The following is a 24,101-nucleotide window of genomic DNA, read 5'->3' on the forward strand; positions in this document are numbered from 1 at the left end:
CTGCATCGAATGCAACTTGTTGCGAGCAAATCGGTTGAGAATAAGTTCCCGAAAAATGAGTGACATTTTTTACGCGATTTTTTCGTATGAATTTGTATTTTGGCCATAACTTCTGATCCCATAGTCCGATCTGGCCAATTTCAAATAGGAAACAACGGGACAGGATTCTACGTCGAATGCAACTTGTTGTGAGCAAATCGATTGAGGATAAGTGCCCGGAAAATGAGTGACATTTTTTACGCGATTTTTTCGTATGAATTTGTATTTTGGCCATAACTTCTGATCCCATAGTTTTATCCGGCCAATTTCAAATAGGAAACAATGGGACAGGATTCTGCATCGAATGCAACTTGTTGTGAGCAAATCGGTTGAGAATAAGTTCCCGAAAAATGAGTGACATTTTTTACGCGATTTTTTCGTATGAATTTGTATTTTGGCCAGAGCTTCTGATCCCATAGTCCGATCTGACCAATTTTAAATAAGAAACAATGAGACAGGATTTTGCGTCGAATGCAACTTGTTGCGAGCAAATAGATTGAGGATAAGTGCCCGAAAAATGAGTGACATTTTTTACGCGATTTTTTCGTATGAATTTGTATTTTGGCCATAACTTCTGATCCCATAGTTCGATCTGGCCAATTTCAAATAGGAAACAGTACCAAAAGACAGGACAGGATTCTGCGTCGAATGCAACTTGTTGCGAGCAAATCGGTTAAGGATAAGTGCCCGAAAAATGAGTGACATTTTTTGAGTAGTTTTGCGCACGCACACACACACACACACACACACACACACACACACACACACACACACACACACACACACACACACACACACACACACACACACACACACACACACACACACACACACACACACACACACACACACACACAGACATCACCTCGATTCGTCGAACTGAGTCGATTGGTATATAACACTATGGGTCTCCGGGCCTTCTATAAAAAGTTTGTTTTTGGAGCGATCATAAAGCCTTTACCGTATACTTAGTATACGAGAAAGGCAAAACGCCAGTAATCAGTTGATTTTACGGGTCGAGAACTACAAATGCAGCACATGAGCATCGCGAATGCAAATTTACTGTGGACAAGTTCTTAGCCGTATGAGAAGATGTTGGAAATTTTCCCGACTACCCAGAACATAAAATGTATCATCGTGTTATCCTCGTGATATGCATATGCAAGAATAGGAACTCGGCTTAGAAACCTCGAAGTTAACAACTATGGGAGTGATTAAAAACGATTAATGCGCGGCGGCAATGTCCAAGTGGATGATTTAATGCCAATAAGAAGAAGAAGCTGAAGAGAAAGAATCGTTCGGGACCCGGTTGTGTGACTGATACGGCACGGAATATAAGCGATGCATCAATCAACGATAACTCTCCAACATCTAGTACAAAAATATTCGACGATATTACAAACACAAGGTAGCGGAGGCTGTCAAGCAAGGGGCAGAATGGAGAGTAGGAAGTTTGTTTAGTACAGTGTTTCTTAAAAGCGGATCACACCGCAGAAAATTGTTATGAAATCAACGAAACTAGAGAAAATATTAGATATTTAAGAGGTGGAAAAGTGATTGTAAATAATTTAAAAAATAATAAGTAGGCTTAAGAATCTACACGAATCGGAAAAAAATTCAATATCGAAGAATTTTGCATTCCGCGTCGAATGCAGCCTATTGCGAACAAATCGCATAATGCTAAGCACAAAAAAGTGCGTCTCACATTTATTGTACACACGCATACATGCATCTGAATTCGTAGAAATGAGTCGATTGGTATATAACATCAGCATATATTGAAGTCTTTAGAAATTACGAATCAAATGTAAATAAAACGTTCGTCGATGTTACAGGTTCACGAGGGCCTATATTTTAAAGTGTTCCACTACTATTGTAGATTGTTCTAAACCCACCTTGAGAAGCGATCCGATGTAAATTCCACTGATTTAACACATCCACTTTTGGTTGTATGGCCATGTTTACCAAAAGACGCGAAAAAATGGCACCTGGCGTTTCGTGGGTGACGATTTGTCTTGTTTTAATTTCAAAGCCTACTTTCCATTTCAATTACTAAAAAGCTTACTGTCAAGTATATGGACAGGATGAAAAAAAAATTGTTATTTAATTACCTCAATCCTCCTCTAATTTATTAATATTTCATGAGGTGGACGGGTTCCAGTGCTGTACGGATGTCGGTTCCTTACGGGACTGAGCCACAGGAAAGAATGGAGCAGAACGATATGCGGAGGTTTTATATGACGGTCAGTGGTAAGACGGAGGAAGAAAGCACCATTCCCCGTCATGTACAACAACCAAGAAGCGAATTCACTGACAAATAAAATCGATGTGGCTGCCAGGTGGAAGGAACACTTTAAGATTATTTTGAACGGTGGATGTGCCGGTGCATCAGTGAAATAAATATTAGCAACGATGGACAAGCTGTGGAGTCACCTACACTAGATGAGCTAAAAAAAGCTGATCGGAGACCTTCCGGTGTATTTGAGCTCAAGATCGGTGTATTTGAGCTGGTCTGGAAGCGATTGGCTCAAGATTGAGGCCAGTGGAGAAGGATACTCCATTATGTGTAGGCCCATCGAGTAAGTAAGTAAGTATGTATATGCTACTGGACTTTGCGGAGGACATTGGCCTAATTGGAATCGATCACAAGGCAGTATCAAAACCTTTCTGAAGAGCCACTGAAAAGCGAAATGGTGAGGAAAAGTCTAATAGACAGACTTTGTGAGGTATTGCTTGAAGACGCTATGGAAAGCGTTTTTTTCATAAATCGAAATTCAATATTTATGTCGAATATATTCAATAACTTAATAGCTATATGTGGATGAGGATATTTAAACAAACAGTTTTATGAAGAATTTATGGAGTAAATATTCATTCTGAATTGATGCATAAACATTCCTGGGAGCGAGTTACATGTCATTTCTTGTTACTTTTGGGAAGTAATCCAATTACTCGTGGCTCACTTCGGTCATTCTTTGAACTTATGTGTTGCTATTTTACAAATTTCGACCAGAATTTGATTGAAATTATGTTATTCACATAAATGTCATCGGAAATCCGCGTTTCCTGGGTGACGATTTGTCTTGTTATAATTTCAAAGCCTACTTTCCATTTCAATTGCTAAAAAGCTTACTATCAAGTATATGGACAGGATGAAAAAAAAAAAGTTATTTAATTACCTCAATCCTCCTCTAATTTATTATTATTTCATGAGGTGGACGGATTTCAGTGCTGTACGGATTTCGGTTCCTTACGGGACTGAGCCACAGGAAAGAATGGAGCAGAACGATATGCGGAGGTTTTATATGACGACATTGGCCTAATTGGAATCGATCACAAGGCAGTAGCAAAACCTTTCTGAAGAGCCACTGAAAAGCGAAATGGTGAGAAAAAGTCTAATAGACAGACTTTGTGAGCTATTGCTTGAAGAGGCTATGAAAAGTGTTTTTTTTTTCATAAATCCAAATTCAATATTTATGTCGAATATATTCAATAACTTAATAGCTATATGTGGATGTGGATATTTAAACAAACAATTTTATGGAGAATTTATGGAGTAAATATTCATTCTGAATTGATGCATAAACATTCCTGGGAGCGAGTTACATGTCATTTCTTGTTACTTTTGGGAAGCATTCGATTACTCGTGGCTCACTTCGGTCATTCTTTGAACTTATGTGTTTTATTATGTTATTCACATAAATGTCATCTTGAGCATAGTTCTGCGCTAAAAAGGTGTAAAAATCATTTTTGACCCCAACCGCATACTTACTTCCTAATGATGTTGTCCTCGGAAAGGATGAACAGGGAAGTGGGCCCACCCCCGGACGGGGGCTGGCCCCCTTGACTACTGGGGCCGCCCATCTTATCAGCTAAGTAATGGCCTCCTTTGCGACCAAATTGGCCCCCGTTGGAGCCCTGACCTGCAAGCGCCGCTTCTTGAGCCGCTGCCAACCTGCGAATGAAGAAAAAAAGAAACGATTCGTTAGTGGAACACTTTACAAGTTTATGCGCCATGTTGGTGTCATGGTGAGGCGATAAATATAAGCTGACATCACATGTTGGTAAAAGTGTGGCAGCAATTGAATGCAAACATTAACGGAACTCGTCGTAATAGGAGATAATTGACCCGAATTCGAGTGGCTTCCCGCCCACTGCCGACATCCCGTCTGCTGGATATAGCTGGATATAGCTTCCGATGAATGCAATCTTGAATCATGATATCAGTTTCCTTCTGGGTACTTTCGTGCCAACTTTAGCGCCAATAATTCCAGAGAAAGCCAAATTATTGCAGTTGAAGTAGTTCAGAGAAGACTAAAATGGGTGAATGACCTTAAGCGTGTATTTTTTTTGTGAAATTTTGATTGTTGATGGTGTAATATAGTTTGAAAAGTGTGTCAAACCAGAAATCCGGTTTAAGCTAGATGTTTTTTCAAATATCAAAGCGATCGAATAACAATTGTTTGACAATCTTTTGACAATCAATAAAAAAACTAATTAAATAGTTTTGTACTTTATCAAATATATATATGTATGTATGCGAAATTGTTTGCAATGATTTTTTTTTTACTCTAATCAGTTCACTTTTTCATTTTGTACGAGCACGCCTTTAAAAAAAGAATCAACAGCGACAAACGATATATTTACTATGCTACCATCGGGTGAGCTGACACTGACTGTGAAACGTCGTTGTTAATGACAGTTTTGTACAGTTTTAACAAGGAGCATAAAGCAAATGTTTGAGTAATGTGCCAATCCGCAGATCGTATTATTGAATTACTGAATTGTGATAACATGCAGTCGTATAAAGCCAAAGCATAAAATAATAAGTGATTTTTTATATATCACTAGCTGACCTGGCGAATTTTGTCTCGCCCAAAATTGAACAATTTTCAGAAGCTTTTTGCGCACACAATTTAAATGGTAAACCGATACCAGAACGATTGTTTTTCGTTTTTATTCCAGTTTCGTCATAACATTTTTTTCTTGTAATAAATAATGAAATGAACATATATTAAATAGTTCAAATCGGTCTATGTATCATCAAATGATGCCAAATTCGCGTTATATCATGATCAAAAAGTCTATATTCTATACAAAATGTACAAGAAACCATTCCCCAGTAACATTCGGGTTTTATAACGGTTTTATGGAAGCCTTGTAAAGCAAATAATGGTTTCCAAGACCGTTTTTAATCCAAAAATGTTACTTGGGATTTCATTGATAGGTTGGGTTTTGATGTTCAAAGTTTTCGGTTTTATCATATCATTTGCCCTGGTAAATAGAAGAAACAGAATTCGGTCTGATAATTTTTGAGTTATGCGCGATAATATTTGAGTTATAATTTCGTTTTATAAATTTAGAAGATGCTCAGGGAAGATCATAGACCGAAAAGAGAATGAAAAAATAGTTATCGAAAATCTAACATACTGTTTAAATACAGATTTATATGATACCTCGCATTCATGTTAACATTTTACTCGAATAAGTCCGTTTTTAACATAACATCCTGTTGAACTAGAACGGGATTTCATCTCAGTTATTCCCTGCAATGTATCATTACTAAGACGAGCATCTAAACAAAACATCTCATATGAATTTCTAATAGATTTCAAAACATTGAAGTAATCCTGCAAAGTCCCAATCCGCCACTAAACAATTGAAAGGTATCCGTTTGTTTATCTATTACATCTATATTTAGTCGTTTCTTTCCGGCGTTCAACGCAATTCAAGCCACCCGTATCCTATCCAAACACGGCCATGCAGCCAGTGCGCTCTAACCTCATGCCATAAACTAATTCGGTTATCCGTTCGGCATGGTCACCAGTACCGAGCTTCCGCACACACGGAGACCAGACACAAGCAAACTAAACATTGTTCACCCATTATGAGGGAAACCGACCCCGTTTCAAGTTGGGGCTGCTGTCCAGCCGCCACATGGAAACTCTTGTGCTATTATTATCCCATTATTTGTGTCTCGTTCAAAATTCGATTGCAAGCAACCACCGAAGCTACCAACATCCTTCGTGTGCGGTTATGGATGTTTGAAGAGAGTCCCCACGCCGGAAGGAGACATTGGGAATGAGGGACATGCGAAGACAGGAGTGATTCAACTATGGAAATTATTTATTTGCTTTAGTAATAAGTAAGGACGCAATGATATACGGCTAAATATGATAATCATTGTGAAATTAGTGCACAGCATCTACGATCCATCAGGTAATTATTGTTGTTTATTCAAACTAAGGCCGAAGTGGTGTAAAAGTTATCTCCCTTGCAAACGGTCCATAGCTGCACGTCACCAACCGCGTAGTCTACGGAGGGCCCGCAAATCATCTTCCATCTGATCGAACCACCTTGGTCGCTGTGGATCTTGCCTTCTTGTATCCTTTCAACGAGATTTTAGCCCCAAATAGGTTCATCTTGATCAACATAACTGGGAAATCAATAAATTTCCAATGTTTCACACAGAAGCCTCCTGTTTGCCTTTTCCTTGCAGTGATTGCTGAAGTATGTTTTCCTGATGCTATCCATTATATTTTCAACTGCCGGTGACCAACGCTCTAGGCTGTGTAAATCTCGGTGAAATTCCATAACTGCCCATGATTTCATAGTTGACGTATCAACCATTTGAAATTACGCGTTTATAAGAAATGTTCAACCGATGCAACATTGATACGTTGTTTGTTCCAACTCTTATTTAAGTGTTTACGGTTGAAATGTTATAAATTTGCGATGTTTGTCCTCAAATTATTCGAAATACATGCGAAAGTGCAATGGTTGTTACGTCAACTATGAAATCATGGGCAGATAAGGTTAAATATCGGCTAAAATGACGCATGGTTACGGCGCCTACTTTAAGTGTTGCAATTAACTAACATTTGTTTTCAACTGGGATATTAGTAGAAATTCATGAACCAAGCATTGGGCCGTGCGAATCACGGTTGAAAACAAATTGATCGTAAGGAAAACAAATTAAAATACTAAAAATCATCAAATCAAAAGAAAAAGCACGAGTCTTTCTGCTCTTCAAAGCCAAAAATATGTATAAGAATCAAGATAAAACTAATATCGAAAAGCATTTTTGCGGCTCCGTAACGCTTCACGACAAATAAGCTTTTCAAATAAACAATTGAAGCAAAAAAAACGTCCTACATGGCATCCGCAAAGAGTCTGTAGGTCCGTGAAAGGGTAGAAGGAAGCCATGTTCGGGAGCAAACTGTTCGCTACGTTCACGCTAACTTTCACCTACTCAGTGACTGAGTAAAATTGTATTGCTCTCTCTTTCTATCACACGGAAATTTTACTCAGTTTCCGTCAAAAGCAGGACAACTCAAAACTATGAGTAATCCTGCTTTTGACGGAAATTGAGTAAAATATCCGTGGGAAGAAAAGAGATGGCAATACAATTTTACTCAGTCACTGAGTAGGTGAGAGTTAGAGTGTTCACTCATATGAGTACATGGTGATATCGAGCGCGAAAAGAGAGGTTTAAAAAAGCCTCACAATCTATTCGAACAAAAAAATGAGCTCAAATTTCTCGTGGGTTTTTTATGGATGACCCCTACGAGTTCTACGAAACACCAAAATTTGCAGTTTCCCGCCACTTCGTAACATTTTTTGCACGGAAACTCATTTTTTAGTATGAACAGTTATCAAATGATACACCCCATTACATCCCCAATTTTGTTACGTTATTCACGTACGAGCCCTAGTATACTAAAAATATTTTTTTCTCTATTTCTGGGCCATTGTGATAGTGTATACATACGCCGAAAGCCGGTTATCTCTCATTTCAGTAAAACACTGAATTCGCGTAACGTGACACCAAATTTTTGTACCTAGTGTAACTTGGTGAAAAATGCTCAGATTTCTGATATTAAAACATAAAAAGGAAGCTCTTGGCTAGTACTAAGAAAATCCGAAGTATTATTTTTTCAATGTGTGTACTTTTTGTGTAGTATCAATTATGCAACGATTTTCGTAACGCAACACCATTTCAATGTCACTGTTTTCAAAGTACCACTAATTTCAAGAAAACAAAAATTATTGAAGCAATACAATTGGCTCACAAAAAGACCAACATAAACTATACTTTATCATATATTAACCAATACATTTGAACCTAAATAGGTGCGATGGAGCACATTTGTAAACATTAGATTAGGAAGTATTTTTCTCATACTAAAAGTCTACTACTTTGATTGGCTATTAAAATATGTTCCCAAACTAATTTTCAGTGAAACAAATGTTTTTCTTATAATTCAATAAATACATTTTCGTGTCCTAAAAATATTGGACCCTAATTTTCAGTTTAAAATTTGGGTCCCTTGGCGTAGAAGTGCGTGGAATGTGTCTAATATATTTTTTGATTATGCTAAGCAACTATAAGGATCATTAAACTTCAGCGGGAAATTATTCTTCTAAAAAAAATGTCCTGTTCGGCTGTATTACCAATTCGGACTATGGTCCATTCGGGGATAGCATTCGGATTTGGCAGAATAAGTTATTTGGCCGAACTAGTTATAAGTTATTCAGCCAAATATGTTGTTTAGCCGAATAGGTCAATTGACGTCATATTTATTACTTCTCAATAAGCATTTCCCACTTCCCACTGTTGAAAGTGACAAATGAGACGTTAGAAATGGTGAGGGAGGAGAAAGGCGTCTCTGTTCTTACTTCGCTTTTCCCACTTTCCATAGTGAGAGGTGATAAGTGAGAAGGGAGAAGTAGGACGTCTCATTTCTCACTCCTTGGCCTCTCTTCTCGCTCATCATTTTTAACTTCTCATTTCCCACTTTTCGCAATGAAAAGTGAGAAATTATGATGGATAAGTGAGATGTGAGACGTCAAATTACCTTTTCGGCTAAATGAGCCAAACGACCTTTTCTGCCTGTTTGGCCAAATGACTTGTTTGGCTAAATGATCTGTTTGGCCAACTGACCTGTTTGGCCAAATGTCCTGTTTGGCCAACATACCTGTTTTTCCAACAGACCTGTTTGGCCAACAGACCTGTTTGGCCAACTGAATTGTTTAGCCAAATTACCTGTTTGGCCAACTGACCTGTTTGGCCAAATTACCTGTTCGGCCAAATGGCCTGTTCGGTCAAATGGCCTGTTCGGCCAAATGGCCTGTTCGGCCAAATTGACTAAATTACTTGTTCGGCCGAATGACCTGTTTGGCCAAGTGACCTGTTCGGACAAATAACATGTTCTGCCTAATGACCTGTTCGGCCAAATGACCTGTTCGGACAAATAACATATTTGGCCAAGTGACCTTTTCGGCCAAATGACCTGTTCGGCCAAATTACCTGTTCGGCCAAATTGCCTGTTCCGCCAAATGACCTGTTCGATTAAATAACCCGTTCGGCCAAATGACCCGTTCGGCCAAATGACTCGTTCGGCCAAATGACCTGTTCGGCCAAATGGCCAGCTCGGCCAAATGACTAATTCGACCAAAATACATGTTAATGCAGATTGTATGACAATTCCCAGATTCCCCGAATGTAACATTTCCCCGAACAGAAAGTGCCTCCTGCAGACACATCCTTGCGAACCATATATGCGTCCGAGCAGGGCAGCATTCAAAGATGCGTTAAGGAATCTCTTCTTGGAGACTATCAACTGAAGATCCTTCTATAGTATTGAATATTCTTGATCCTCCAAGATATGTTTATAAAAATATCAGAACATCTGGATCTTTTTTACAGAAAAAAAGAACTGCTGTGTTTCTAAGATAGTTTTTTTTGAATAATCAAACAACGGCCGCATTTTCTGAAAAGGAGAATCGCGAATAGTAATTCCAAATGAAAGCGTTTGAGTGAATATCATTCTATCTATGAAATCAAAATCCTGTCCTCTATATCCCTTTTAAAAATTTATAAGGCAAGGATGGATATGAATTCTTTTGAACAAAAATAATGCGTTTGTTCTGAATTTAAAATTTAAAATTCTTTAGAAAAAGAATGCATTTGCCGGAACAGTGAATGTTTTTCTTCCTGTAATGAGATATATCTTATAGGAATAAAGAAATGGGGAGTGTGATCATTTTTTTGAAAGAACGCATTTTACGAAGTGAAGAAATGGTAGATGTGGTCCATTCTTCAGAAGCAGGCATTAGCTTGAAATAAGGCAAAGGTAAATGAGTTTCCTTTTTGGGAAGCAGGGGTCTGTCCGCATTAAGGGTAATGTAATCTATTATTTTGATGTAGACGAATTTGGCCAGAATAAGGAAAGTATATGTGAGACCTCTTCTTAACCATCCGGGACTCGCATAGTCCTAGATCACTTATGGAGTCCCACCGCATTTGTGAACGAAAAGCGTGCTTTTTTCGAAGGTGTTATACTTTTCACATCAAAGCAAGTACCGGAGGTTGAGCAAGAAGTATCGATTGTATAACATTTCACCGAAAAACGATTTGCTGAATTCATTTGAAATAACATTTGGTGGTATGTATCTTTTGTGGTATGACATTTTTCAGATCTACTCTTAGTGGAATACCGTTTTACAGAATTTTCCATTAGCGAATTGGCATTTTCTCATATGAATGTAGTGTAGAATAGCGGCAGTTTTGAAGCATATAATTGATTTTCTCCTATCGATGCATTATTAGGGAAGGACGTTTTTTTAATGGTCCATTATTAGTAAGAGTCCATCACTAGAGGGGTCAGAATGTGGGCTCTTTGGTATGGGGGTCAGTGGAGAATAATAAAAACGGCATTATCACCTCCATTCGCATTATACAAGGCAAACGAGTTCATTGAAGGAAAAGACTATCTATCCTCTTGTCTTATACAGGGAATTGTGTTCATTTGAAGCAGGCATTATCCTCTCTTTTCGCTTTGTACCGGGCAAACGCGATCATTTAAAGAAAGCACCACTCCTCGAATCGCTTTATACCGGCCAGATGCGTTCATTCAAAGAAAGTATTGCCTTTTTACACAACTTTGTCTTCTTCTTCTTTAATTGCTCTACTTTCCAACTCGAACTGGACCTGCATTTCAACATGGCGATGTATTAGCATTTCCACGGTTATTAAATTAAAGCTTTCCTATGTCCAACAGTTGCATGAGTATGTATCTTATGTGGCGAGTACAGCGGAACGCTATATCCAAGGATCTAAAAAAATATTTCTATCTGAAAGCGTCCTAGGTCGAGACGCGAATCAAGCTCGCAATCTCTAGATTGGCTACCTTACGCCATTGCTCACCTGGCTAACTTTATACCCATCGCTTTGTACTGTACTCAAATAGAAGAGGGAAGCATTCGGGGAATTGTTAATTCGGGGAAATGGTACATTCGGGGAAATGGTACATTCGGGGAATTGTTATTCGGGGAAACATCATTAGAGGAAATTGCTTTCAAGGAATTGTCATAAAATCATTAAGGCAACTGAACTATTCGGCCAAATGACCTATCCGCCAAAATGACCTGTTCGGCCAAATGACCTGTTCATCACCTGAGAATCATTCCGTTCAAATCCTTTCTAAGAGCCATCAATTGCCCCGGCAGTCCAAGAAATGTTAAGGGCGAGACAAAAGCCACTACAAGAAGAATCCCTAAAAAAAACTTAGACGTAGATTCTTACTAATAAGTCTTAGAAAAAGAAGAAAAAAACTTAGAAAGTCTAGATTCAATAGTTCCGTTAGGATATGGATACGATATAAATCGGAAGACCTTCCTTCTGCCAAGCTTTCATTTGAAGAGAAAGGGAAGACTGTCAGCGTGGAAACCGATCTCGCTTCGCCGACAATAACCACTGACAATAAAGAAAAAAAAAACAATCACAACAATGCTACGTAAAACCGATCAACGATCTTTCCAATGATTAATTATTTTTAGAGCGTCTTAGGGGAAATGCTACAAGGTTAAAAGACTATGGAAGAATAATAATCTTTTAACCTCATCTTTCCAATATTCGTAATATTTGGTAGAATGAATAATTCTGAAAATATCCGTGTATAAGTCCGTGTTTTGTTTATCTCACCATTAAAGTAGGAAAAATCGATGTGTTCAAAAAACACATTTAAAAAAAATTAAATTATAACTTCTGAATTATTGAACCGATTGTCAATCTTTTTATATAACATGTTACTGTTCGCCGACCGATCTGTGACATCAATTTATCAATCAACTCAAGAAAAGCCCTGGTTTCAGCACAAAATGTAGGGCAAATAATCCACTCATATGACGAATTTCGCGCCAACTCGACCAGCGGTTGGCAGCACCATCTCAGAATCGAATGAAACTTGGTGGGCATAAAGATATGGTATTTCTAAGCCACTCTGCATACTTAGTTTTTCAAAAACTGTCAAGAGTAACATTTGATGAGGCCCCAATTTTTTTTCATGGATTTTTTAAAAATCGATGTAACTCTAAAATGACAAGACCTACAAAAAAGTGTTGTATGGCGGACTGTCGTGAAATTCTCAGAAGTTTTTTGGAAAAATATCCAAAAAATAAAATACCGATTTCTACACTGAAAAAAATAAGTTTTAAAAATTAAAATCGATATTACAAAAAAACCTCATCTCAGAATTCGATGAAATTTTTTCTGCAGATAGGTATTTTAATTATCTAACTTTTCTGGGAATAATGTTTCTGTGACATATTTAAGGAAAAAAAGTTTTTCCAACATAAACTTTTTTCATGTCCATATTGAGTGAAAATTTATCAGCGTGTTTTATACCTACAGCGCCAATTCTAGGTTCAGCAGCCTATCATCAACCAACGACACATTTTGGAAGTATAAAAATTTGTTTAGGAAGCAATTTAGCATAATCTTACATGAATGTGGACCAACATTTGAAAAGGGCGTATATTTTCCTAAATTTTTTATATCAATGTTACACAAATGACCAGATTTACAAAATTGTGATGTTTGATGGACTATTGTAAATTTGTCTGAACTATGAAGTCTGAAACATAAAAGAGCGTTTCGTTCACCGAGAAAATAAATTGATGAATGTAAAGATTAAAATTGGTTTACCAAAAACAAATTGGAGGTCGATTTTTTCTATCAGATAAACATTTTGATTCCAAACGATGAAGCTCGGTAGGTAATTTCATTAGGGGAATCTCCGGTAAACGCACATTTAAAGAATAATAAATTTTCCGCATTTTTTTAGTTTTTTCTTCAATTTTATTTGTTACTACATTTAATTCTCATTTCTACTTGAATACTCATTAATTTGTAAACTTAGTCGAACAATTCAAAGACTTTTGGGTCTTCATCTGAGTTGGAATATTTTTAGCCAGGATTTTATTATGAGCATTTGGTATAAAAGAATGAAGCTTTTGTGTGCCAACTATAGTTTTTGCTTTTTTGAAAAGTTCATCAAACTCTTGTTGAGTACCGTCGTCGGGGGTGACAATGGGTCAAATGGGGGTGAGAATGGGTCACTGTTTCAACTACTTAGAATGCTTGTAGAATGGATGTATCTGAGGACAAGAAGACAAAAATATAAGAGACCTTTTTGAACGATTTTGCTCTACGCCCTCCATGCTCGCGGTGAGAGCGATGAGCCATTCTAACCCCCAGACCCATTGCCACCCCCGATGGCGGTATTGCTCATTCGTGATATAACAGAAATGTAATATATTGATATTTTTGTTTGATTGAAAACGTGCCCATTCGCCCATTCGTACAACTCCCGAGCAGTTTTGCAATTCGTTTGAGAGTGCCTCCAATAGCTTCGCAAGGGCCTTTTCCGTGCGATGTTGTAAAAAAGTGCCTTTCTGTTTCTAAGCCATGTTTTGAATTTAAATTACACAGACTTGCAAAGTTCCTTTTATTTTTATAATTACAATATTACAGGGGTTGGATAGAATGGTCTGAACAGGCAAAATTTTGTTAAAATTCAAATGACCATAACTCTTTTAAATACTAACCGCCACTGTTCGACAGACAAATTTACCTTGTTTTGGAACACTGGATAAATTTATGTCTAGACTGCCGGATTCCGAATATATTCCGGATTTTTGGGGCCATATTAAAAATGTCACTTTTTTTCGCATGTATTTTTCCCATGAGTGGATTATTTGCCCTACATTTTGTGCTGAAACCAGGGCTTTTCTTGAGTTGATTGATAAATTGATGTCACAGATCGGTCGGCGAACACCTGAGATATGGCCATTCCCGTGAAATCTGTCAAACCGGTTCCTAGAAAAGAGGACAAAGTTATACTTTTTTTTCTAATAAAGCAATATGGGTGTCAAACTTCATGGTCGAACAGTGGCAGAATCATAAACATCGGTTAATATTTCACAGAGTTATATTTATTTGAATTTTGACAAAATTTTGCCGGCTCCGATCATTCTGACTATTCAGATCATTCAATGTATGGAAATTCGATTTGTTTAAACGAAAATATTATTTTTGATAAAAAACTCAATATTGGTTAAGAAAAAAAACAATTTGTAAATTAACAAAAAAAACCTTACAGTATTCAGAATTTTTGAGCATGCGTTGATCCGACCGAAAATAGCTTTTATACACACCATGATCAATAGGTTTGGATGCATTTTCAAAATGCAAAAAAAAACTCAATAGACAGTTGATTCGTAACTTTATCGTGTGTCGTGTAGTTGTTTTACAAAGCACTGTTTGTGTAGATTAACTGCAGCAAATGTTTGAAAATAACTCCCCATTTTAGTCTTTACCAGGATCAAATGTTTTGTTTTTCAAACCCATATCAGCTGGCACTTGCGAATTTCATGTGCAACTCCTTCCAAGTTTTTTGTATATTTACTCTTGTTTGTGCTCGGGTTCAAGAATTGTTAATCGTAAACTTTGTAGGTATTTGTGGCAATTTTACTTCCTTACGACAACTCTTTCAAGAAGATAATTTTATATTTTAGCAAGACGCTTCATTGATTATTGTTTGCTTAATCGTACTTGTTATCTATGGTTAAGGACTACACGATCTATGTTCATTTCAAGGCGGATATTCGGAAGTCTTGGAAGGACAGACACATGGAACTCGTCTGTCCCAGCTTTTACGTTGAAATAAAAAAAATAAGCTGGCAGAAAACCTCAATTTTGACGGAGCTCAACATGCAGGAAGTTTAAAAAATCAGTCAGATAATTCAAATTTTTCCGGCAACGTCGAATTTTACTGCATATACTGTAAGGGGTAGCGGTGGGCCATTAAAAAAAAAAAAAAAAAATAGCAACATAGGGTTTCTTACCCCATTCCCGGCCTAACATGCGTACGACTGCATTATTCAATTGATATTTATGACAGGAAGCAACTTTTCCTGAATTTTGTGGGCTGTATAATACTGCATTGGGGTTCACTTCTGCTTAAAAAATAGCTATTCGTGCTAAATATCGTTCAAAAAAGCTTTTATTTGATTTAAATTAACGAAGTGCAGCACTCATTTCAGTCCTAGCGATTTCCATTCGGCATATCATAAAACCAGTTCCCGGCCTAAGCAAAATTTTACTCAATCTCTCAACATTTTTCTCTCATTCTCTCTCGGGACGGTAGAAAATGCGACGTAAACAAAAATATGCACGTTCCACGACAACAAGATGCCAGATGGTATCATTCATAATCATTTTTATTTGGTTGAGAAGATATATTTACTCATCCAAATTTTTTCCAAATACTTAAAAACAATATTTTTTTCACCTTTTGAAATCGAGAAAATTATAAATAACATGATAGCGTCAACGTATTAGACAGTTTTCCTATTAACGATGAAGGATCATTTTCATTCATCTAACGTGAAATCTGTGCTGTTATACGCTAGCGAAACATGGTGTGTATCAGTGGAGAACACTCAACGGCTGCAGGTGTTCATTAACAGATGCCTGCGGTATATAATTCGGGCCTGGTGGCCTCACAACTGGATCTCAAACAACGAGCTCCATCGTCGTTGTCACCAGAGGCCGATAGCAACAGAAATTCGGGATCGGAAGTGGGGCTGGGTCGGCCACACTCTACGTAGGGGCGGAAACGAAATCTGTAAACAAGCATTAGACTGGAACCCAGTGGGACATCGCAGCAGAGGCAGACCCAGAGGCTCATGTCGGCGAAGCCTCAATAAAGAAATAAAAGAAGTCGACCGAAATCTAACCTGGCAACAGGTTAAAGCGATAGCCGGGCATCGCTCAGGATGGAGATCTTTCAAGTCGGCCCTTTGCACCACCGGAGGTGTACAGGATCCATAAGTAAAAGTAAGTAAATCATTTTCATTCTCCTGGCCTTTTGGCAGCACGGTGCGGCTAGAAGTTTTTGGGCCGAGGTGATTTTTTGTTCGGTTTGAGAATATATTTTTTAATGTATTCTAATTATGTTTATATAAGTTCTAGTGATACGTTCTAGTGATTAGATTGAAGTGCGTGTATTAAGCATTATGGTGTGTTGATTAAAAGCTTGAAGCAATGATTGTAACGAGCACTAGGACGATTTTCAGGCAGTGTTTCAAGAGCATCCTTAAATTCTCAGATTTAAAAAAGTATGCTCTGAAACCATCTCCATTTTCCAGATCGTTTCAAATCTTGAAATTTTCCAATCTCAGCATGCACGATTGATGCCAGGATTCAATCCTTGATTGAAATTCGTAATCAGCACTCATAATCAATTGTTCACCAATATGTACCCATTAAGAATGAATTAAACATTGAAAGATGATTAATTTATGTAGCAAGAATTAAAAGCATAAAGAAGCTTTTACCAAATCCCAGTTGTAGGAGAGAAAGATCATGATTTTGAAAGTCGTTCGTCAATGGATACTGTTCGGAAAGTGATTCCGAACACAATTTCTCAAAATTATTCCGAACAGGTACCTTTGTATAGAGCTGAACTATTTTTCTTCTAATGAATATTAAAACTTTATGTAATCGCTTGAACAATATATTTTTTTTAATATTTCACATCGCACTTTTTCAAGAAGGTTTAGGAAGAACATAAGACAAATTTTTAGATGGTAAATGCACGAAACGAAGTGACAATTAGGACATGCGGGGGCAAAATTCACATATTATGTACAAATTTCAACATTTCTGATTGATCCTGAAATAATCTCAAAAACAGTGGACAAAGTGAAATAAGCTCTATAAGGATAGAAGGACTGAATTCTTAGACATCGTTAAGATTTTTACGATCTTGAGCAATATTAATCCGTTTGCAAGTAGAAATTGTGGGTAAGGATGAAACAGCATTGACCGATTTTTCTTCATCAATTTTATGGTTCTTTAACAACTCTATTGGATCATAAGTTACAGTTGTGATTATTGCTTTCTATATTACACTTAAGTATAAACTATTCGGGAAAATGCCGCAATAACCTACATTCATAAGGATAGAACCATAGTGCTCTAATGATTCTAATCGCGAAAATAAACTACTAGAAGTATGAAAAAACGGCAAAGCAATATGTAAAAAAAATCTGATTCAGTATTACTGGAATAATCGCGCATATGGATTGAACAAAATCCACAAGAAACTAACAACCATTGTTGTATTTCTTATTGATGTCATATTTTGAACAAAAATATTCTTTTGTATTCCTGTGTAATGAAACAAGATTTTTGCTAGCTTTGGATTCGGTCAAACCAAATTTTGAATTTTTTTCTCTCATAAAATATCCATGTATTGAACAATAGAAGTTTTGTCGCTGAGCTATGGAAGGACTAGTTATTTTTAAATTACGCTTAAAAGGATTGGCTGTAATAACACCGTGTTTATGTAATAAAATAAGTGCAATCAAAACATAATTTCACATTTTTTGTAAATTTATTTCCTGTTTACTTTAATCATTTTCACCTGTCGCTAGTGTATTTAACTGACTTTACACTCGACGTTCAATTTAAGTTTAAACTCGTTATCACCAGCCATCGACGATGTATTTGAATTAACGCGCTTCAGGATCCCATGTGAAGAATTTTTAAAATGTGTGTGCTTCTCGCTGCTTATACCTGCAATAAACAATGATTGTAATCCCTTATGATATAGATCTGTGGCATTGCATATTTCATCTGAGTACCAATACGTAAGTATTCATTAAAATGCAATACTAAACCAATTATATGTAGCTGCAAAACAACACACTTCGTAAAGAAAAGACTATCCTGAGGTGGAAAAACTTTTATTGACAGAAGTACATTTAGACCAAAAGTGTTATTCAAGCATAGATAACTAGATTGAATACCGTTTTTTAAATTTATTTAGGATTGGATCCCAGGATTCAATCCTCCCATAGAAAATGGAAAAATATAATGCATGCCTGGATCCAGATCGTTTGCGGGATTTGAATCGATCCTTAATCTATTGGGTTTGATCTCAGCAGCTCTTGGAGTGGGATTATTTAAAGACTGTTTTCAGGTAGGTGTTTATTTGATGATACCGTTTTGTAAAAGTGGAAAGAATCACTCCGGCTCAGTGGTGTGGCATCGGAGAGCGAGATTTTGAAATCTACATTTTTATTTTCTACAATTGGATCAATTAGGAGTAAAACAAGTGATTGAAAAATATTGAGTATTGTGAAAAATAAATGGGAGACTTTTTAAAAATTATCAATCATAAACCTACGGCTTCCAAACAGTATGAATCATTAGTTTTCTGTGCAGTGAGCCGGGAACCGGGTCCATAGGCCCAAGTAGTGATTTACCCTAAGTTCCACGAAATTGAAAAAAAAAACAAAATTACCACCGGAATCAAAATAGATGAAAAACTATATTTTCAAAGTTATTACTTTACCTCTCAGAACTTTTATTATAAACTGTTTCCATATTGTACTGCAAACACAAAATGCATAAACAAATATATAGCTTCGTTCCACAGTTTCTATTTATGCCAGTGCTCATCCCAAGAGAAAGATAAAAATAATGTGAATAATCGATTGCCATCAAGCCACCATGCGTCCCAGAACGCTGTTCCAATCACTCCCACATTTTTTTTTGTTTCGAACTCAGCAGAATGGGAGTGTCGGTTCTCCCTAACCCTCTAATGGCACAAGTAGGTGTGCGAGTGTTTGTTTTCGCTTTATCTTCACGGCTCAAGTTGATCGTTCGAATTTGCTCGCCTCTAATTGTAGTATAATAACGAATTGTTGCAGTTTATGGCAAATTTATTGTGCTGTGTGCTACTGCGGGGGTAAGATCTGTCAGTCGCCGAGCCTTCTCCTGAGGCGAACATTGCAAAGCGTAATTTTACATGGAAGAGTATATTTTTTTTCTCGGAAACAGATTCTCATTTGCCTAACGACATTCTGAGAATCATTCAACCGCGCCATAATGGACCCGAATCAGGATTCCAGATTCGGAAAATGGAAATCGCCATCCATTAGGCTGAACATATAGGGCTCTGAATTGCGAAAGTGGAAGGTTTGTATTACTTGCAAAATCGAACTACTAGCCCTGTTTAATACTACTGCCCTGTTTAAAGTGATCAAACCTGAATTTCCAAAAAGTTGAGTGTTGTGGAAAGTAGAGAGTTGTGAATCAAACTGCTCGCGGAGGGTACTCCGAGAAAGGTGAAAGCAAAATAACCTTGAGAAAGAATTGAGAGTGCGACACATACTAGGAAAAGACTTATTTAGTACATAATTCGTTCGGGCACCTCTTAAGAAAATAAGTTGAGTAGATCGAAGTTGACGGAAGGGTATACTAACGTTTAACTGGGAGAGTAAGGGCATCAATTCTTGATTATAATAGATCCGAAATGAAAAGTGATTTGGAAACGTCTTATCGTAAGTAATATAATTTAGTTTAAAATCGTACAAGTTGCTCGCCAGTAGTCCCCCGCTTTGTCCACTTGTATGTTCACTAGTCCAGCGGTTCTCAACCTGGGGTACATGTACCCCTGGGGGTACCTTCGCTGACCCCAGGGGGTACCTCAGACAACAATGCGTAATGGCGGATGCATTACAAATCCAATCAAAACTTATTGACAAAGTTTTGATAATCGTGTTTTTTTTTAATTTCTGAACTTTGTCTTGTACATAATATGCAAACCAATCAGTAAATGAAAGCCTATTGAATCCTGCCCTCCACAACCAGCAAAGTGTATGAAGGATTGTGCGACAAAAATCAAAAGGACGAAACCTTTTATTTAAAAAATCCTAAATTTAATCTAACTATTTCAAACAAAATGTTGAATAATTTGTTAAGAATATGTTTCTGAACTAAAATCTAGAGTTTAAAAGTACAGAAGACTCCATTTGAGAGGGATGAAGGTCTTTTTCCGAAAAGCTTAGTTGCTTCATTCCAAGAGAATTGAAAGCATCCTTTTACGATTCTCGGAAGCTTCTTCCAAACAGCTCGGAAGCCTCCTTTCAAAAGGTTCGGAAGCCTCTTTTCAAGAGGCTCGGAAGCCTCTTTTCAAGAGGCTCGGAAGCCTCCTTTCAAGAGGCTCGGAAGCCTCCTTTCAAGAGGCTCGGAAGCCTCCTTTCAAGAGGCTCGGAAGCCTCCTGTCAAAAGGCTCGGAAGCCTCCTTTCAAGAGGCCCGGAAGCCTCCTTTCAAGAGGCTCGGAAGCCTCCTTTCAAGAGGCTCGGAAGCCTCCTTTCAAGAGGCTCGGAAGCCTCCTTTCAAGAGGCTCGGAAGCCTCCTTTCAAGAGGCTCGGAAGCCTCCTTTCAAGAGGCTCGGAAGCATCCTTTCAAGAGGCTCGGAAGCATCCTTTCAAGAAGCTCGGAAGCCTCCTTTCAAGTGGCTCGGAAGCCTTCTTTCAAGAGGCTCGGAAGCCTCCTCTCAAGAGGCTCGGAAGCCTCCTTTCAAGAGGCTCGGAAGCCTCCTTTCAAGAGGCCAAGAAAACTTATTTTAAGTTATAAAAAACCTTTTTGAACAATTTTGTCATTCGACTTTCAGACTGTCGGTAAGAGCGATGACTCATTCTCACCACCCATACGAATTGTCACCCCCGATGACGGTACGCTTATTTTCATTTACTGCGAAAAAATAGAAAAACCGGTCAGCGGTTCTCAACCTCTCTAGAAAAAGGTTGAGAACCGCTGCACTAGTCCAATAGCATAGGTTAGTTTTGCGGTTGCAAGGGCCGACCCAAACTGCATCAGAGATAGACGGCTGCCACATAAAAGTTTGTTTCCGACCATCTGGAGTATGTTCACGAAACTGCAGTCGAGATTCGCAGGCTCCCCTTACAATTCTACAACAGAGGCTTGAACGACAAGTTTCGATCAATGGTAACACCTAAGATTCCCTGCAGAACTACTATGGGGTTGTTATGTTTGCTATCTGGGTTGATTGAAACATCTGAAGAGTAATGAATTTGGAGATGCATTCTAGACCAACATTTGGAAAGGCGTTACAGCCAAAATGTATTATTTACAGTCCTTTGTCTACGCTTTGTATGTAGACGAGGAATCAGAAAGAATAAATTTGGACTGTGACGCCCTTTTCAAATGTTGGTCTAGTATTGCGTTTCTACATTTACGTTACACGAAACGGGACCCGACCAGTAGATAGTAACAGATTTATATCAGACCTTGTTATTCTGTTACAGCAGTTTTTTATAACAGCGGTTGTTATAAAACATGTACCATTAGTAGTTAAAATAACAAAAATTGTAACAAAATCTCTTCTAGTTTTAACAAAATTATTACTAAATATGTTATTAATTTAACAAAAATATAACTCGTTGTGTTACATAAAAAGCGGTGAAAATAGATTGTACTATAGCAAATTATGTTCCTGAAAAGATTATGATTACCCATAATGTAGGCAATTAAGTTTGTCCAGCTGTTCCAGCTTTGGATGTAGATTCAAGTTACACTGTAGGTGGTACCTCACTTTTTTTCCAATTCCTATCTACCAACAATGTAGGCAATTTTTGTTTCGGTAGGAATAAACATAACACATTATGTTATAATCATGTTATGACGATCATAAAATTTTATTTCCTCCATCTTTGGCAGAGAATTTATAACAAAATTATTGCAAGTTTTGTTATTTGTAACACATATTGATATAATTGTGATAAAATTTTGTTATGACTAACTAGTCGGGAAGCACTTCGAAGCATTTTAATTGGTTTTAGTGATAATATCATTTAAAGGCATTTACTTCCATTTGTTTGAAACTTTACTGCCGCTAACCGCAAGCCGAGCACATCTGTATATGGGCCTCCATATACAGATGTGCTCGACTTGCAGTTAACGGCAGTTTAAGAGGTACAAAACATTTCGAATCATTTTAGTCATAGAGAAACGGACGGCTTACACAACACAAGTTCCATCGTTAACCTTTTTAACGATGGAATCAATTTTATTAAGTGGTCAATCGGCCACAGATGGCTCTTCCATCAGATTCGCTTGCGTTTGACGTTTGCACACTACCGCCGGTATCAAAACATTACAAGAGCGCTTTGGTGAGTGCAAAGAAACGTTTAGGGTTTGTTGCGCTTTATCAGACCAGCGTTCGTTCCAATCAAGGTTATCAAATGTTTATTGTAAATATTTAGTTTACACAGTAGTTAGGATATCATATTGAAAAACTAGGTCCTTTTTAAGGCCATGTTGGTAAATTTAAAGTAAATCTCAAAATACAATAACTTAAACTGTTGTGTACATAAACACCAAAGCTAAAAGGCCAAATTGGCCAACCACTAAGCATGTAAGACGATTATAAACCGCAAAATTTGATTTAAATAAAGTGAATTTTGCTACTACTACTACCCACAAACGTCGAACCTTCCGCACATCTCGACGACGAAACGAGGACACACGAACACTACGTGGTGGTCGGATATTTCGTTTACCTCTGGAAGTAAGAACAAACAGATGATCCCGTATGTCGGAATCTGTGGAGGTACTGTCTGAAGAAGCCATAAATTGACAGGGTATGTGTCAACTTCAAATGAAAGTGAGCTTCCCCATGTGGTCTGCTCATTTATCTTGATACGCTCGATATCAGCAGATGAGTTCGCCTATCTTTAGAATTATTCCAATTCCGTTGTCATTTGGCAGCCGAGGAGTAGAGTAGTCTAATGGTCTTGTGGGCACATGTGGTTCCACAATAGCGAGAGCACAGGCTGCATCCCGTGATACCGTGCAATAGGTACGTCAAATTCTAAAACGCATCAAGGAGTCGTTCAAAAATGATGTCACATGTTTTAGGTATATAAAAATGCGTGACAGAAGGGGGAGGGGAGTTTAAAAATTTTAAAAAAAAGTGGACGTCATATTTGAATCGTTCAACCTCTACTTTCTTTCCTTCTTCAAGTTATTGATATCGCTTCTTTAAGTTATTGATATCGCTAAGCGTCAAAGCTGGGCCACCGTTTCTGGGCATTTTTTTAAATGAACTTTTGAAAAATCGACTGCATATTTTTATTTAGATTTTAAAGGCGGATACGCAGTCTTGAATGATTGAAACAAGATGTATATTTGTCCGACGTTTCGACATGGGGATGGTGTCTTCATCAGGGGAAACTATAATAAACAATAAACTAGGAACAATCACCGTATTGTAAGTTGTTAACATTTTGACACATATTTATAACACATAACTAAGTACCCAATCAATTATAGTTTCCCTGATGCAGACACCATCCCCGTGTCGAAACGTCGGGCAAATATACATCTTGCTTCAATAATTCAAGACCGCGTAGCTGTCCTTAAAATTGATTTTTTTTTCTCCATGATTTGCACTGCAGATTACGGATCTCAAAACGAAACGATACGCTCGACATCGTGTCGCAGACACGATAGATTCCACGATAGTATCCTAATAAAGCGACAAATGCTCTATGGATTAGTAAACGAACTTTTGGTAGGCAGGGGGCTTAAGTCGAAAATGATCCATTGGATATATTCAGCGATAGTGAAACCAAAAACTACCTTTGGTTCGTTGGTCTGGTGACCAAAGACGAAAGAGAAAAGTGCTCAGATGAAGCTCGAAAAACTTCAACGATTAGCGACCATCTCAATTACAGGTGCAATGAGCAGTACACCATCAAGTGCACTAAATGCATTACTTTACATTTGCATGAATAATGGTAAATTGGAATGATCAATCTAGTAAACCAATTCTGAAGAGTAATAATGAATTTGTTGATGTTGTCAAATGCTTAGGTTAAAAAATAAATTCGAATTTTG

At 37.5% G+C, this 24,101-nt stretch overlaps 1 protein-coding gene across 9 annotated transcripts in view; it reads right to left on the minus strand.

Moving 5' to 3' along the window:
• The window catches only part of LOC134220600 (voltage-dependent calcium channel type A subunit alpha-1), a 283,554-nt gene that overhangs the window by 187,716 nt on the left and 71,737 nt on the right, over positions 1-24,101 (minus strand). For all 9 annotated transcript variants that reach the window (XM_062699693.1, XM_062699692.1, XM_062699696.1 and 6 more), the window contains exon 2: positions 3,812-3,994. In XM_062699693.1, the coding sequence (XP_062555677.1) occupies positions 3,812-3,994 (183 nt within the window). The remainder of the gene's footprint in view (positions 1-3,811; positions 3,995-24,101) is intronic.

Source organism: Armigeres subalbatus, chromosome 3 (assembly GCF_024139115.2).
Source record: "Armigeres subalbatus isolate Guangzhou_Male chromosome 3, GZ_Asu_2, whole genome shotgun sequence".
Taxonomy (NCBI): domain Eukaryota; kingdom Metazoa; phylum Arthropoda; class Insecta; order Diptera; family Culicidae; genus Armigeres; species Armigeres subalbatus.